Here is a 17315-nt window from a genome sequence, read left to right as displayed (position 1 = left end):
GTGCACAGAAGAGGGAAGCTCTGCTCACTCACAGCAGTGGAGGCCCGAGGTACCTGTGATACTCTCCAAACCACAAGTAAAATGTAAAACCGACGTTGCTCATGTGGAAGGAGGTGCAGATGATCAGGAACAGTGGTACATGCCGTGCTCAGAAGTGTGAACTTATCCTCATGAGAAGCAAGCTCTGAAGGATTTTAAGCAGAGGAGTGAGTGGTCAGTTACGTGTTTTGAAAGATCCTCCTAATAGTGCTGTAAAGGATAGGGTGATGGTGAGTGATGCCAGAATCAGAGGCACCGGATGAGATGCTCCTCCAGTGCTCCACGCTAGAAAAACCTATCCCGGAACTGAAGTAGTGCCGGTGGAAATAAAGAGGGAGACACGAATGCAAAGTGATTTAAAAGGTGAAATGAAAAGGATTTGGTGATTCGCTATGGTAGTGGAAGGGGGAGGAGTCTAGGGAGCCTGGCTGGGGTCGGGGTTGTGGTGGTCTTCACAGAGGTGGGGAAAACGGGAGGGAAGGTGGGGTGAGCGCAAGGTTGCCGTGAAACATCCGGGGACGTATTCAATAAGCAGTTAAAGACAGGCTGAGAAGGATCCCGTGGTCAGGGGGGACTGAAGACAACGGGCGAGGAGGGGAGCAGGGATCACTGATGAACAGTGGTCTCGAAGGCGGAAGGAGGGGCACAGCCCTGGTCAGGGCAGCTCCGAGCTGTGCCGTGTGGCGTGGAGGAGGCTGGAGGGAGGCCGAGGTCGGAAGTAGCTGCAGCCTCTGCCCTCACAGAGCAGAGCTCTCGCTGCAGGGCAGGACGGCGAGGTGCAATTTCCTCTCCTCCTCACCACTTCTGTATTTTCATCCACTCTCTTCTCCTCCCCTGTGTTCCTTGTTTCCTTAATTCTGACCCATTGCATCTTCTTGAGGACTTGTTCCGTCAATCATTTTCACTCTCACACCTTTAGTTTATAACTCTTCATGGAATTCTTACCCTCGCCTTTAAAAATATCCTTCCTGCAGCCCTCTTTTCCTCTAAAGCTATCACATCTTATCTTAATCAAGTAGGCTGTCTGGACTCATAGTGTTTCTGATAAATTTTTTTCCATATAGCCAGTCTCACTAGGCTGCCCTCATTTTTAGAGGCTGTGTGATATTTCATTGTATGTATCTGAAATAATGCATTGAATTACATTTTATGGGCAGGGACTCCAGTTCTTACTCTGTAGTCCAGAACTCACTGCCTTACGTGCTCGGGCCGCAAATTACGAGTGTGCCTTTGCCCACACTGTCTCCGTGTCCTAGAACTAACTGATCTCCCTTCTCCACCTCCACCACCCAGTTCTTCCTGGTTAAAACGTGTATCTCTCAAGGCCTAATTGAAATGTCACCCTCATCCTTATTTGAAGGTAATAACCTATCTCCTCTACTCTGTGACTTTCTAATGACTCTTAGCACATCCCTTCCTAAATTATAGCTCCTGGGAGACCATCAGCCACAGCAAAAAGAGCACACAACGTGGAATCGTAAGATTTAGGTTCAAGACTCCTCCATACTAGCTGTTGTGAGAACTGAGTTAATCGCCACAGCATTTTAAGAATTATAGGACTGTGTTAATATCAGTGTCAAAATGTAAATATTCCATACATCGTGTCTGTGGTTAAAAGATTATAACATTTGCCTGTATAAATATAACTCTTGGTACAAGTGAGTGAGAGGTAAGTTGTGAAACTGGGTAAGGATCTTCCTGTATTTAGCAAGACCAAGCCTGCAAGAGAACAATTAGAATGTGATTTTAAGAAATTCTAGTGGGGAGGGAAATAGCTCAGTGGTGGAGCACATGCTTAGCATGCATACATGAGGTCCTGAGCTCAATCTCCAGTACTTCTGTTTAAAAAATTAATTTTTAAAAATTCTAGTGAACAGCACGTAGTGAAAATCCAACAGTTTGGCAGCATGGCTGGGAATCTTACAGGGCCAAGGCCAAAGACGACGCTGCAAGTAGGGGATCTTCAAGTTTCCACAGCACAGCTGCTCCGCTGCTGCCTTGCGTCTCAGTTTGGGTTAGAGGATTTGAACATCCCTAATCCAAGAGCTTTGGTGCTGGAAGAAGAGTGTTTAGGAAAAACTTAGTTTTTTTTCCTCCTGTGTTTCCCCTTTACGCTCACTTTCCTACCACGTTCACAAAACCTCTAACACTAGTTGTGCGGTGGGTTTTCCCCCACCAAGCAATTCTCTGCGACACCAGCTGGAGGGTCCCACAATTTAACCCAGTGTGGACACATCTACCTGGAAGTAGCATCAGATCCCACAGGTTAAGGGCTCAGTCCCCCAAGACTGCTCCCACCCCACTTCAGATGCCAACCTAAGTCCAAGTTGGCACCTCTTGGTGCCAGCACAGATCAGCTCTAAGTCAGGCGTTCCTATGACCCCTTCCTCCAATTCCATTAATATGCTAGAGAGGCTCACAAAACTCAGGAAAACACTCAGTTTAACAGTTTATTAAAGGATACAGATGAACATCTGTATCTCAAGATAGAGATACATAAGCTGAGGTCTGGGAGGGTCCTAAGCTTCTGTCCCCATGGAGTTGGGGTACATCACCCTTCCAGGACTTGGATGTGTTCACCAACCTGGAAGCTCCCTGAATCCTGTACTTTTGGGATTTCTACAGAGGCTTCCTCCTGTTGGCATGATTAATTATTAACTCCACTTCCAGCCTCTCTCCCCTGTCTGGAGAATGGAGGGTGGGGCTGAAAATCCTCAGCTTCTGATCATGGTTTCTGGTGACCAGCCCCTATCCATGAGCCCACCCAGAGGTTCCCCACCCACCACCCACCGTTAGAACAAAAGAGACCCCTAGGGTTCTCATCTCTTGGGAATTTACAAGGGTTTCAGGAGTTTTGTGCTAGAGACCAGGGTTGGGGGACAGATAAAAATGTACATTTTTTTCTATTATCTCACAAATAGGTCTAAAAACTACAGTACACAAGTATATGAGGAGTTACTACAACTAATAATTAGACCTTTTAAACATACGCTTCCCTTTATTGAAGGATGATTTACATACTATAATATTCACCTATTGTAAGTGTACAACTCAATGATTTTTAGTAAATTTATAAAGTCATGCAGCTATCATCCAACCTAGGTTTAGAATATTTCCATCCCCCTCCCCCACAGTGTTTCCTCTCACCTGTTTGCAGTCAGTCACTGCTTCCCCCACCCCGCCCTCTCCCGGGTTCTGGTCTGTCTGGTTTTCAGGGAACATGCAAGAGGAGGGTCAGTAGGACAAACCGCGATCAGCCGCTGCGTCTGAGCAGGAGGTGCTGCGGCTACTATTTGGTTATGGTTCAGGATTTCCCCATCATCTACTATCCCATTTTTGCAGGGGCCAGCTGGCAAATTCAATTGGAATTTGACAGAGACCACCACCCCTCGGAGAGCAGTGCACATCTCTGCCATTCCCCTGGGATGTGGTTATGTTTTTAATTTACTGCCTTGGCTTGGGAGGGGAGTGGTGGTGGCACTTTCAGAGGCTTCCACTTGGCCTTTCATCCTCTTAATGCTCTTACTAGGAGCGGAGGTGAGGGTTCTTTCAGCCACCAAGTGTGACCATCCCATCTGTACTGTCAGGGACCAGGTATGGGTGTGTCTGGTAACCCGAAGGACCCACTGCTAGTGGGACCTGGGCAAGGACACTGTTCATCTGGCTTCTGTGTACTCCCACCCAAAAGGGGGCCATGTTGGCACATCGGGTCTTGGACATAATAGGAGTTCTGACCTTCTGCGCAACAGTCCTCCAGGGTCCAGGTGTTCCCCTTTCTGCAATGCAGGATTCCTGTGAGTAAACGCCCACAGGTCCCTCTGAGGAAGGATGGGGTGCTCGCTACTGCACAGCCATCATGGTGTTCCAGGCTCCATGTCATGGCAGCCCGGCTCCTCCCCAGTTACTGGGTTCTAGGATTGAGAACAGGAGAGGAGAGCATGACTTTGTATTGGGGTCACTATCCTCAGCTTCCTGATGTTTCTTGATTTCTAAATTGTACAAGTTAAGCAATAATTGGAACACCCACATATCTTATGAACATTGCCATGGCTTTCGACACAGCACCCCTCTTGCCTGCTCCCCATCACCCATCTCCTGTTCTAACTTTGCAGCTTGTGGTGATAGTTGCTCCCACCTTGTTTCTGATGGTTAATGGTGTCACCTCCATTCTCACTGCTCTCAGCCCAGTTCTGTAACGGTCTATAGGGGACCACTGGTCCTCTCAGCGAGGCTGGAGCCTTTCTCACTGGTGCATTCCCTGTCACTCTGGTATGTGGAGTTCCCCCAACCCTCTCACAGAATGTAGGCTGGTGAGGTTTCCAGTCCTCCGTGGCATATCCATTCTAACAGGCCTACACGTCAGGCCAGGTGGAGGAGAAGGCAGCGGGGGGAGGAAAACCAGGCTAGGATGGTGGCCCTTGAGCCTTGAGAAACAGGTGTTATAGAAGGGGGTTGAGGGAGGCTCAGATGAAGACTTGAGACGGAGGTGTGTTAGTGCAGCGGGGGTGGGGGAATAAAAGCCCAGGGAAACAGGCGGAGGAGAAACTTGAGAGGTGACTGGTGATGTTTTACTGTGTCCGAGGCAGAGAAACGAGGCTGTTGCTGAGGGGGACAGCGGCCACGAGAGAATTTTGGTTTTTAAGATGGGCACTATTATAGTTTATTCGTATGTGGACGGAAGCCAGGAATTGGAGAGGTTGAAATTTGTGATACGGTAGAGAAGAGGGGGCTGTTTTCAGAATCAGATGGTGTGAGCAGAAGATGAGACCAAACGAAAAATGGTGGGCGACCTTTGATGGGCCCGTAAACATTTTTTTGTTGGAATAGAGGGGAGGGCAGAGAGGGCACAGACGGGGGAAAGTGTGGGTTCTGGTGCTGAGTGATCAGGTGGTTGTAACTTTGTTCTTTTTCAGGAAATACGAGCTGGGCAGAGGTCCGGGTGGGGGGTGAGAGCTTATTTTCTGTTTCTTTTCCCCCCATAACTCATCCATTACACAAGGATCACAAAAGAATTTTTTTCTTTCAGAAGTAAAGTATGGTACAAAAATACCTAATTCACTTTTTAGCCCTTGCTAGGTGAAAACACATCTTTGCTTGCATATAATCAACATAACTTTTTTTTTTTTGGCTTGGTAGTTTTTCATCTGGTACTAGGTCTACAATTGAATTTAGGTTGCGAATTTATGGAGGAAAGATATCACTTGTAACAATACAACAAATTCAACAAACGTTTTTTGAATTATCACTGGTGGCAGGCACTGTGCTGTAACACTGACTAAAGTCACCAAGATCCCTGGCCTCAAGATGAGACAGACAGGGGCTGTTATAAACTACAGATTGTGTCAGAAGATTCAAAATGCTATGAAAAAAAGAGGAGAGTAGAAATCTGGCGTGCGAGGGAGTGTCTGCGGGGCTGTAATTTTAAACTGGGAGTGAGGGTGAGCCTCACTGAGGAGGTGACAGCTGAGCAAAGGTTTAAGGACATGAGGAAGTTCCTTAGCTACCTGGTTACCTGGGGGGATAATACATCGAAACAGAAACTGGGGCTTAATAGACCCATTTGTTAATGATGCTGAGCATCCGCAGCATATTCTGGTGTGGGGAGCAGTAGCAAATTAAACAGAAGGACATGTTTCTCAAAAAACCTGTCAGGCATCAGGAACCCAGAGCAGGTCTGATCTGAAACTCACGAAAAGGACAGTGCCTCAAAGTTGGGGAGGGAGATTCTTCCTCTGCCAGTAGAGAACTCAGCAAGGTTCAGCCACATCAAAGTGGTGTCGGCAGTCCTGATGGCTTTGGCACAGCGTGGCGGCTTTGGTAGCCGTGTGCAGGTGGGAGGCCTCAGCACAGTGGGGGGCTGCTTCCTCAGGGAGTGCCTCCACTTCTCCCAGGTGCCTTAGCTGCTGCAGCGGTGGTGGCACTGGTGGCACTGGTGGAGCAGAGCCAAGCTGGTCGAGACCAGCACTGTCAGGCAGTGACATTAGCAGACAGAATTAGACAGTGCCAGCAGCAATCGCAAGCTGCATTTCCAGGAGCCCCAGGGCAAGGAGGCCTTGAGCAGAGCCAGTGCAGGAGGAGAGCAGCAGGTGTCCTAGGCCAGGGGAACACAGAGTCTGGAGTCAGACTGCCAGGTTCAAACCCTGCACCTGCCATTGAGTAGCTTTTAAGCTTGGGTAAGTTACCACACTTTCTATGTCTTGGTTTTCTTTTCAGTAAATAATATCCAACATTAAAGGATTTTCAGAGATTAAGTGACAGGGGTTGGCAGTAGTAAGCACACAAGTGTTAGCTTATTTGTTTCATCATCCACATGACATCTCACGCTGGTCCAGTCCAACGGTCACTGGAATTCACGTTGTAATTGCATGACACACCGGATTATTGGTAGTGACCCAAAGTCCAACTAGATGAAAAGGAAACTGAAGGAAACAGTCCAGCCATTGCTGCCCCCACTATGTATTTCCAAAATGCTTACTCTATTCCAGCCACTGTTCTAGGTGACTTACAATTCTGAAACTGTCAGATCAGAATTTAAAAACTGTCCCTATTTAACTGTGCGTGAGGGTGTCTGCAGAGAGAGGACCGGATTTTCCACTGTGTACTTTTTAATGCTTCTTGTTCAAAAAAAAAATTATATATTCCAGTTTTTTACATTGAAATATAGTTGGTTTACAATTTTGTATTCGATTCTGGTATACAGCAAAGTAATTCAGTTATACATACATATACTCTTTTTCAGATTCTTTTCCATTAGGCTATTACAGGATATTGAATATAGTTCCATGTGCTATAGAGTAGGTCCTTGTTGCTTATCTATTTTATATATAGTAATGTGTGTCTGTTAATCCCAAACTCCTAATTTATCCTTCCTCCCCTCCCCCCTTTAGTAACAAGAGTTTGTTTCCTATGTCTGTTTTTGTTTAGTAAATAAATTCATTTGTATCATTTTTTTAGATTGTATGTATAAATGATATCGTATTTGTCTTTCTCTGACTTACTTAATATGATCATCTCTAGGTCCATCCATGCTGCTGCAAATGGCATTATTTCACTTTTTTCTCCCAAAACATATTTTTGCTCTCCAGTGCCACATACAGGCAGTTCATGTTATTTATAGCACTATTATTTAAAATTGTATGAGACTTTATGGCGCAGGGCACTAAGCAGATGGTCATTTAAATAAAGTAACCACTAACGACGCTAATTAATTGGAGGGAAGGGGGCGGGGCCAGCGCCAAACCGCAGGTTGCCGCCAGGGACTAGGACGGGAGGCGGACTCTCGCGGGAATCTAAGGGGCCCTAGCAACCGGCCACGTGACTCCCGGGCCGGTCGCGCTCCCCGCGGTTCTCGCAGCGGAGCAGCCACGTTGGCGGAGTTCCTCGGCCGGGGAGGGGGCGTGGCGACGGCCGTGCGTGGTGCGTGCCCCACCCCTCGCCGCCCGGAGCCCGGATGAAGAGTAACGCCATTACCGCCGGAGCTGCCGAGAGCCCTCGCGGACGGGGTCTGGACGTCGGACCGGTCGCGCCATGAGGTTCCTTCCTCGCCTGCTTCTGCTCCTCCTGCTTGTGTTCCCCGCCACGCTGCTGCTCCGAGGCGGCCCTGGAGGTGAGGCGAGGGGAGTGGGTGACGGGGCTCGGCCGGGGGGAGAGTTGGAGGAAGCTGGGGGCGGCGGCGGCTCCGGGGTCCTTCGTCCCGCGGGTCCGGCGTCCCCCCGCCGACCTTTCTCCTCGTCCCCGCGGCCCCCGGCCCGCAGCGGGGCCCCTGCACGCGAGCGCGGGGTCGGGGCTCGCGATCTGGCTTGGGGCCGCCTGAGGCTCGGGCTCCCCGCGCCCGCAGCCGGGGCCGGGGCGGGCGGCCGGCGGGCGAGCAGGGCAGCGAGAGCCGGGGGCACGGCTGCGCCCGAGCGCGCTGCGGCCTCTGGAGCTCCCGGCCGCCGGCTCCACCCCCGCCCCCTGGCGCTGGGCTGACGTGTCTTTAGCTTCCACGCCGGGAGATCCTTCATTCATTCGCGGAAACCCTGGTTGTCTGCTCGCCTAGACTCTCAGAGCGGCCTTTCTAGTGGCCCCCTCCCGGTTTATGGCCCCTGAGCCCAGCGTCACCGGGGGTCTTGATTTTCCCCGATCGCCCCATCCTCCCCTGCTTGTCCAGCCCTACTCCCCGGCTGGGTAAAGAATCTCAGGGGGTGTCCGTTACTTGAGCCCTCCTTTTTCTCTCCCTTTTCTTTTGTAACTGTTTTTGTTTTGTTTTGTTTTGTTTTGTGGAAGCATCGCACTGTCCTGAAAAAATATAAACTACTTGGAGTTTTCCGTTTTTTCCTGTAGGTTTATTCCTTCCGCCGGTTAACCTGGTGTGAAAGTAACTTAGAACGTTAAAAATGTGGACACTTGGCTTCATGCCCCGCTTCTATCATGAACTTTTCCTCCGTGAAATTTAGTCTAAATAATTGCTGGAATTCCTTTTATTCTGTAAGTTTAAGTAAGCTGTGTAGCAAAATGAATGAGTGACAGGTATCCGTGAGTTCAAAAGAAGAGGAGTGCACTGACTGACTTCTGTATACTGGATAGGAAACCAAGTGGGAGAATTAACCAAACTGTTAAGTCACTTGCAAGTTTAAAAAGGGATTCTTTTCAATTAGGAGTTGCTTTGTTTTCACTTTCTTTACGAATATTTGATAATCGTTTTTGTCTGAAATCTAAACTATATTTTTAAAGGCTTTAGAACACTAAGAAACATCAATTCAGTATCTAAATTTAACAATTTCTGTGAACATTTTTGTGTGTGTGCTGAATGACCTATCTTTCAAAAGATGATTCTCTTAATTTTTCCAATAGCAAACTGTTAGACCTTATAGGCACAAAATTGTTACTGGTTAGCATTAAAACAAATTGTTTAATAAACTTAGGGTGAACAAAAAAGAATAAAAATAAATAAACAGGGTGGAAACCGTTGTAAATATTGAGAAATCTTGAAATTTAAGTACAACTTTAAATTTTATGTCAGTTTTTTTTTTTTTAGAAAATGACTTGTAAGTTATGAATGCACTGTTTTAGTCTTTTTGTTCAGCAAGCAGTAGACGCTGTTTCTCGGTTCATGAAATGTGGTTAAATGTTCTTTAGTATTTTGCATAAATCTTAACATGCAGTGGAAAAGACTTCAAATGAGTAGTTCTTAGTATATATTGTTTCTCCTGGGTATTCTGGCATGTGCACATGCTTCCTTTCCCATATTTTTTTCTCTACTGAATTGCCACATCATCATTCTTTCTGAGAAACGTTGGGAGAGTTACTAGTACTTTGATATTTCTCTTGAGGGTCTGGCCTGAAATAGATTTAATATGACTTATCTAGAGTACTTTTGCTTATAAAATTATAGTTTATAATTTCTTGGCATTAGAGTTATGCTTAACTTTTACTTAGAAATTGAGTGTAGGGGAAATAAAAAATGTCTTAAAACATGTTTGAAGCTGTATGCAAAAGTAAACCCATGCTTTCTCTGCTGTCAACCCTGAAGTTACCAGTACAGTTTTTACTAAACCAAGTGTGTTTTATGCGAGCCGGTTTTCACCATGGATGTCGTAGAGATATTTGTTCCTTGGAATTACGTGCTGTCCAGTACTAAGGGTTTTGAGCTGTAGTCAGCACTTTTAACGGTGTTTCTTGTCTAAGTATTTGGGTCACTGTTTTCCTTTAGAATTTTTTCATTTTTTTATGGTTAATGACAGGGTAGCTTTTGGAGTTTCTTCCTTTTAAGACGATCTTTCCTTAATTTGCTTAACAAAATTGCTTGAATTCTTTATTTGGGCTTTAGGGCATCTTTAGTTTTAGCAGTTCATTTTTCCAACTCTTAGACATTTTTTAAAATTAAACAGCATTCCTCATTAAAACTAACATGCAGTTGGTAAGATTACCAGTAAGATAAAATCGCATGAATGTTCTTAGATGTATTGTAATTTGGCATCATTCAAGTGAACTGGGAGGTTCAGTTATTCTGAGGGAAAATTTTCATTGCCTATACCTGAGATTTAAAAACATTGACATCCCAGGGTAAAGGTTAACTGCTTGTTTCGTATTTTATTGTTAGGCTCATTAGCAGCGGCTCAAGATCTTACGGAAGATGAAGAAACAGTGGAAGATTCTATAATTGAAGATGAAGACGATGAGGCAGAGGTAGAAGAAGACGAGCCCACAGATTTGGTTAGTGCTGCACTCGGTTTAATATGTGTATATAATAGGGTTTATCCCTTTTATAGACAAATTTGGTATTAAGATTCTTGCTTTTAGAGGTTTATTAATGGGATCAAAGTGGATTGAAATTGGGAGAATAGGGCCAGTCACTGAGGATGGATTGTAAGTATTTTCTTAGCACAAGGAAGGAGACGTGAAACAGATAACAATCCAAAATTATGTCAACATGAGTCTGTGAGGGTAAAATGGCGGGACCACTGGATCACTTGCTGATGGATTTGGGATACATACTAAACTTTCTGACCTTGGGTAACTTACCTCTCTGGGTCTTAATTTCCTAAGAAACCAGATAGTCTCTCTGCTCTCTCATGTTCTTGGGGCAGCGTGTATGTATTTTGGTGGCAAGGAGTGAGGAGCAGACAATAATAAATACATAAGATACGTCCTGAGAAAAGAAGGGGCTTAAAGAAGATCTCTTAGAAGTTGTCCAGCTCTGAAACTTTTACTGTAAAATTATAGTATGACAGTAAAATACTATGCTAGAGTTAGGATCGTTGCAGCATGCTTCTAGCGAATTTTATTTTTCTCTCTTGGACTACTGTAGTTTATCCTACACAGGATTTTTGTTTAGCCACTTTTTTTTTTTCAGTTTTATTAGAATTGTTACAATTTGACTGACATACAATATATTGCGTGTAAACACATATATACAACATGCTGTTCATATTTTTTTTAATTTACATATATGTACTGTTCATTGTTTCTGAGAATAGTTTAGGGCTTTAGCTTTTTAAACTTACATAGTTACCGAAAGAATAAAGCCAACTGCAAAATAAGAATCAACAGAATGGAGTAGTCCAATCATAAAGGACCGTGAAATGTGCTTACACATATTTAAGAAATCAGTCATCTACGTTATAAATAATAAGTAGTTCATTTGTGTCCCTTTTTTAAAGAAAGATTATTCATATAAGTGATATGGCATTTTTCTTTCTCTTTCTGGCTTACTTAGTATGACGATCTCCATGTCCATCCATGTTGCTCCAAATAGCATTATTTTATTTTTATGGCTGGGTAGTATTCCATTATATATGTATATACCACATTTTCTTTATCCAGTCATCTGTTGATGGACATTTGGGTTGTTTCCATGTCTTGGCTATTGTAAATAGTGCTGCTGTGAACATTGGAGTGCCTGTGTCTTTTTGAAGTTTATTTTTCTCTGGGTATATGCCCAGGAGTGGGCTTGCTGGATCATACGGTAAGTCTATTTTTAGTTTTTTAAGAAATCTCCGTACTGTTTAACCACTTTTAAACTCCAAAATCAGTTCTCTCTGTGAAGTCTTAGCAACAACATTGCCATCGATGTCGGAAGTGGAGACCATCAGGTGTGAACTCTTAACAGATTTTCTGCCATCTACTTTTAAATGTATTATTCACCCATCTTTTCTACATCTCTTGTTTAACAGTGAGTTGTCTTTCTTCTAAGGCTGGCCATGCCACCTTCTCCTCACCTCGTCCTGTGGGATCTTGTTAATTACCCTCTTTCTTTCTGTAGCTTGAAGCATTGAGTCTTCTCAGTGACTTGGTTGTGTAAAACTACAAATGTCTTCACATCCTCTGCTTTGTGTTCCTCCACCTTAAGTTGCTACACATTTTCTTTTCTTTACCAGCACACTCCTTGAAAGAGTAAACTGCAGCTTTCTCTTCTGCTCATTTCACATTTGTTCTCTAACTGTGGTTAGTCTGGTCCCATGTATCTGGTGAAACTGTTCTTGCTAAGTCACCAGTGATCTGATTGCAGAATTCCTGGCCTGTCGTCCGTTGTTATCCTGTGTGCCCTCTTTAGCATCTGCCGAGTACCCCTTCCTTGATTCCCCTCATGTTGCCTTCTGTCGCGCACCCCCCCACATTCCTCGGTTTTCTCTGTTCCAGTGGCTGCTGCCTGGTTTCTACTACCTTCTCTCTCTCTCTTTCTGTGGATAAAACCTGTGGTTTTAACCACAGCCATCTTATATAGATGACTTCCAGATCTCGTTTCTAGCCCCCTGCCTTACTGAGCTCCGTACCTCTGCTTCCAGCTCTTTGCAGGACAGCACATCTGGAGGTTCCATAAGTACCTCAAATCTTAAACGTCCAAAACAGAACGCAGCATTTCCCACCCAGCTTACCTCCATGAATTATTTCCTTTATTGATATGTCTCCATGCTTCAAGCTTTTACCCTGTTGCTTACATTTCTTTTTTATTCCACAACCTACTGATCAAATCTTAGGGATGATTTCTCTTAACTGTTTCTCAAATACTTCCTTTTTTCCTTATTCTTACGGCTTATGGTTCTTACCTTCCTGACTCCGGTCTGTTTTCCTACTCGTGGGTCTGTTTTCCTACTCGTGGGTCTGTTTTCCCAAAAGTAGAAACTCACTGTTACTAGATGAAGGTATTACTAAAGATACTGAAAATATGTATCATTAAAGATGCTTAAAATGTAACTTGTAATACAGTTGCACAGTCATCGAACAAATGATTTGAGTGCCTTCTCTTAAGCATATGAGCTGCATGTGGAATTTTTTAACTATAAGACAGTCTTTGCTCTTGAGAGGTCTGTCTATTGGGAGAGAATATTTACTTAAATGAAAAATAAAATGGCAGTAAGCAGTGGTGCCCTTCAACATCTCCATTTATTAAGGGCCTGGACACTTCAAATATTTGAATATCTGTAATTCTTATTGATGCCTGGAGAAATACTGCACTGGGGTTTAAATTTTTTAATTAAAATTTGTTGACATGTTTTAACAATGTTATTGAAATATAATTTACACTTGATATTTGCTCATTTTAAGCATGCAGGTCAGTGATTAACAGTAAACGTTGCAAGTTGTGCAAGTCTCCCTGAGTTACAGGACATCTCCCCAGTTCTCCCTGGTCGTGGTTTTTTTTTTGAAAACCATTTCTTCCAAGTTGTGTGAAGACTTCTCACAGGGAAATTCTTTTGTTAATCGGGATGGAAAATCTTTTCGGGGATACCCAGGCCCTAGACGGGGGGCAATGCGTGGCTGCGGGCCAGCCATGCCCAGGCCTCTGCCTGCTGTCTCTGGACGCTTTCATGCTGCCGCCGCAGGTCACTAATCACAGCAGGGGCCTCGTGGTTCCCAAAACAGAAAGCATTTTGTCTGAGTCCTCAGGCCGGCACCACCTTCCAGGCCTTGTTTCTTCAGGGATGTCAGCAAAGACTGAGTATGGGACTTTCTCTCTTCCTGGAGGATAGTATTCCTGGGATTTAAACTAAGGGGGAAAAATAAAATCTATTTTAACTAGAAATTAAATGTCCCTTTGAAAGATACTGTTTTTAAACTCTTTTTCAAACGTTACTGAAAATTTACCAACCCACACTCAGAACCTTGCATTGCAAAGTGTGGTCTGAGTACCAGCGTCGTTGGCTTTTCCTGGGTGCTTGTTAGAAATGGAGAATCTCGGGCTTCCTAGGCCTGAATCATGGCTGCAGGGGCGCCAGGGGGATCGCTCTGCACATTTCTGTGTGAGATACGCTGCTATCGAAGTTGTATTTTAACTGATGAGATACAATGAAATTCATTCCACTCTTGGTCCCAACGCAGTGTTGGGGAAGCAGTGTATTTTGTCCCAAATCTAGTGAAGTCATTATTCTTAAATGATGTGTTTTTCCCTCATAGTAATCTGTTTTTCATGTTTTTCTTAGGTTGAAGATAAAGAGGAAGAAGATGTATCTGGGGAACCCGAAGCCTCACCGAGTGCAGATACAACCATCCTGTTTGTGAAAGGAGAAGGTGAGAGAATTGTTGGTTTTCACTCAGATATGGGAATTTTAAAAATGACAGGCTTGCTTTTAGAGGAAGTGTTAATAATGATTAAGATTTTACTGTTTTACAAGTTTCCATTACGAGCATAGTGCAGACACACGGCGGCGGAAACCCTCTTCTGTGTGTGAATGCTCGTATCTGTAAAACTAAGGGGAAAAAATACTGTCCTCTCTAACTAGAAATTGAATGTCCCTTTGAAGGATACTGTTTTTAAAATGTTTTCAAACTGCTGTAGTATAACAGCATTCATATTTTGGGTGTAAACATTAGTGAAATATTAAATCTTTACAGTTAGGCCTTGATTAGAGCCTCCGTCGCATTAAAAGAAAATGGACTAAAGGCTTGGATTTACTGAGTGCTGTGGCAGGCACTGTTTTCACTGTTTTGCTTGCATTATTCAGTCCTAACAGGACCCCTGAGAGAAGAGTTACTGTTGTTAAACTGAGGTTTAGAGGGGCCAGGGTGTGTCCAGGTTACTCACGCAGTGTGGACACAGGATTCAGACCCAGATCTGTTTGACCCCAGAGCTTGTGCTGTAGTAGATAGAACCGCTCTGTAGACCACAGGATGATCATCGAAGGCTTATTATTGGAAGTTATTCATTTTCTTGGTCTTCTCAAGTTTTCTGTTTTATTCCCAGGTACTTTCCAACTGTGTACCTACACAGTATATTTTCATTAAGAGGATTTTTTTTCCTTTTTTTTTTGTAGCTGCCTACTTGGGTCTTATTCAGATTTGCATTTTGACTCATTGCTTAAAGCTCGATTCGCTTTTTTATGTTCAAACAGATACTGCACCTTTCAGGTGAGCCTCTTAGACGTTGCCATTCTTCCTCCACTGTCTGCACAGATAGCAGGCACTGAATTGGAGGTGAAGGTGACTCCATCAAGTCCTGTAGCCCCACTGCAAGAAAATCTTACTGCTGAAAGCACACAGCTCCTTCTTAGACATGTAGCTTGGAAGTGATCTGGTCTGCAGTTGAGATGCTCATCTCAGCTCTTGAGCTGGAATGCTGGTGTACAGACACAGGTTTCAGCTGATGTGCAGGCTAGTGAGTTGCCAGTTAGCGGATGTCTGGAGTGCTCTACTGAAAAGGGTTCTGAAGCCAGGTCTGTATGTAGCAGGAAATCTGTATGTTACAAAAATCCGTTTGTAATGTCTGCTTATTTTGTACCCTTTGAATGTTTCTAATCTTCCTGTCTCTTTTTTGGTTTCTTAGATTTTCCAGCAAATAACATTGTGAAGTTCCTGGTAGGCTTTACAAACAAGGGTACAGAAGATTTTATTGTTGAATCTCTGGACGCCTCATTTCGATACCCTCAGGACTACCAGTTTTACATCCAGAATTTCACAGCTCTTCCTCTGAACACTGTAGTGCCGCCCCAGAGACAGGCCACTTTTGAGTACTCTTTCATCCCTGCAGAGCCCATGGGCGGACGGCCCTTTGGTCTGGTCATCAATCTGAACTACAAAGATCTGAATGTAAGCCCCTCTAAACTGTCTTCTTTTTCTTCTTCTTTTTTTAAGTTAGGGATGGATGAGGATAGTTGACATTGTTTAATGAATATTCTGTTTATTCATTCAAGTGCCTTTTTTGTGGTTGAAACTGATAGGCAGTGGGGAGGCAGAGATAAAATGCACATTCCCGCCTTCAGCTCTGTGAGGCGCTGGGGCAGCTGGATGCAAACAGCATCACAGCGTGAAAGCGGTACCTCCTAGAGGTGAGTGTAGGGCAACGAGAGTGGAAGTGACTCAGCTGGGCCCTGACGGAAAAGGAACAGTAAGCCACACAGCGGGATTTGCTGCTTATCCAGATGTTAACAGATGTTGAATAATTTTTTTACCTCCTTTTGTTGCTTGCATTTTGCCCATTTTACGGCTTCTGTCGTTAAGTATTAAAGACTGTTTTTCTATCATTTTATATACTCGTAAATAAAAATATAACCAAAGATTTTTAGGATATTAGTAAGGCTTATGGTTTATAAGAACCAAATGGCCATAGATAAGCTCTGTTGTCTTTCTCATGACATTTTGCTGTCTATAGTATTTGTGCACCAAAGGAATGAATGAATCAATGAGAGAAGCCCGGCGAATCTCATTGCTGGGGGTTGACCTCTAGCTGCCAGCCATTACATCCCCCTTCAGATGAGAGCACATCTGAACCATTCCCTTTTCAAAAAGTCTTCAGAGAAGGAAATTCCATCCTCTCTTGGAAGCTTATTCAACTTTTTTTTGATACCCTGGTGTCAGCATATTTACCTTATGTTTGAGTTAAATTTCTCATGCTGCCATTAAGTTTTCCCTTTTTTTGAAAACTACTTAGTGGAAGGTGAGAACGTTTTTTTTCATTCTTATCTTCAAAGCAACGTTATTATACTTTCTCAGTTTTATAGTAAGTAGCTTGAAGGATTATAGAGTTCATCTTGTTTTCAAGCAGAATTAAACTTAATCCAACAAGCACATATGTAGTTTCAGTTCCTTTTTGAATGTTTGTTTCATCTTGGAATTGCCTGTGAGAGGAATGGTAATTGAGAGAGCCTGGAATAAAACTTAAATTATCACAGTTTAGCATTTGGTAAGTGACAGTTTTGAAAAAGTGCTACCTTGATGCTTCACATAAAACACTGGACACAGCTATCTGTGTTTTTTCCAAGTGACTCACGTATTTGAAAACTGAAATTGTGTTGAGCTGACAAAATTATTTTGAGACCACCACAGAAAAATGTTTTGGCATTGAAAGTCCTTAGCCTATCTAATATAAACTGAGTTCCAATCCATTGTCAATGTAGAACATGAAAATTTGCAGCCATTTTTTCTTTTATAGGAGAAAGTAACATAATGTTAAGTCCCTGGCATTGCACTAGTGCAGTTACATGACTCTGCTGAGTCTTACTGACCCAAGTGATGAGAAAGCTGTAGATAAGGTGACAGTTCTAAGAAATCTTGTAAGCTTTCATTCTAATCAGTGCATTTTTTCCCCAATGCATTTCATATTTTTGGGATTTTTTTTTTCAACAGGGCAATGTATTCCAAGATGCTGTCTTCAATCAAACAGTTACAATTATTGAGAGAGAAGATGGGTTAGACGGAGAGACGTAAGTGAAAGTTGCAGTATGTAGATCTTGATCTTAAAAGGTGGGACCAGAAGGCTTGCTTCTGTCATATTTTTTTAATGGTGAAAATGGAGCAGGCTGGAGATTGAGTGAAATCCTGACTACTTAAATCTGTACTTTGATGGTTCCAAGTTAGGAAAG

At 43.7% G+C, this 17315-nt stretch overlaps 2 protein-coding genes across 8 annotated transcripts in view; both read left to right on the top strand.

The window, feature by feature from the left end:
- The window catches only part of CAGE1 (cancer antigen 1), a 41064-nt gene extending 34287 nt beyond the window's left edge, over positions 1 to 6777 (top strand). For all 5 annotated transcript variants that reach the window (XM_032462459.1, XM_032462458.1, XM_014556200.2 and 2 more), the window contains one exon: positions 1 to 6777. In XM_032462459.1, the coding sequence (XP_032318350.1) occupies positions 1 to 160 (160 nt within the window). In that variant the 3' untranslated portion in view covers positions 161 to 6777.
- Positions 6778 to 7242: 465 nt separating this feature from the next.
- SSR1 (signal sequence receptor subunit 1) overlaps positions 7243 to 17315 on the top strand; it is a 30944-nt gene continuing 20871 nt past the window's right edge. The window contains exons 1-5 of one of the 3 annotated variants that reach the window (XM_032462462.1): positions 7243 to 7645; positions 10121 to 10233; positions 13941 to 14028; positions 15281 to 15543; positions 17080 to 17156. In XM_032462462.1, coding sequence (XP_032318353.1) covers positions 7567 to 7645; positions 10121 to 10233; positions 13941 to 14028; positions 15281 to 15543; positions 17080 to 17156 — 620 coding nt within the window. In that variant the 5' untranslated portion in view covers positions 7243 to 7566. The remainder of the gene's footprint in view (positions 7646 to 10120; positions 10234 to 13940; positions 14029 to 15280; positions 15544 to 17079; positions 17157 to 17315) is intronic. The other 2 variants (XM_032462463.1, XM_032462464.1) reach the window with 2 other exon arrangements.

Source organism: Camelus ferus, chromosome 20 (assembly GCF_009834535.1).
Source record: "Camelus ferus isolate YT-003-E chromosome 20, BCGSAC_Cfer_1.0, whole genome shotgun sequence".
NCBI classification, from domain to species: Eukaryota; Metazoa; Chordata; class Mammalia; order Artiodactyla; family Camelidae; genus Camelus; species Camelus ferus.
The sequence above is the reverse complement of the archived record's forward strand: the minus strand, read 5'-3'. Positions and strand labels throughout refer to the sequence as shown.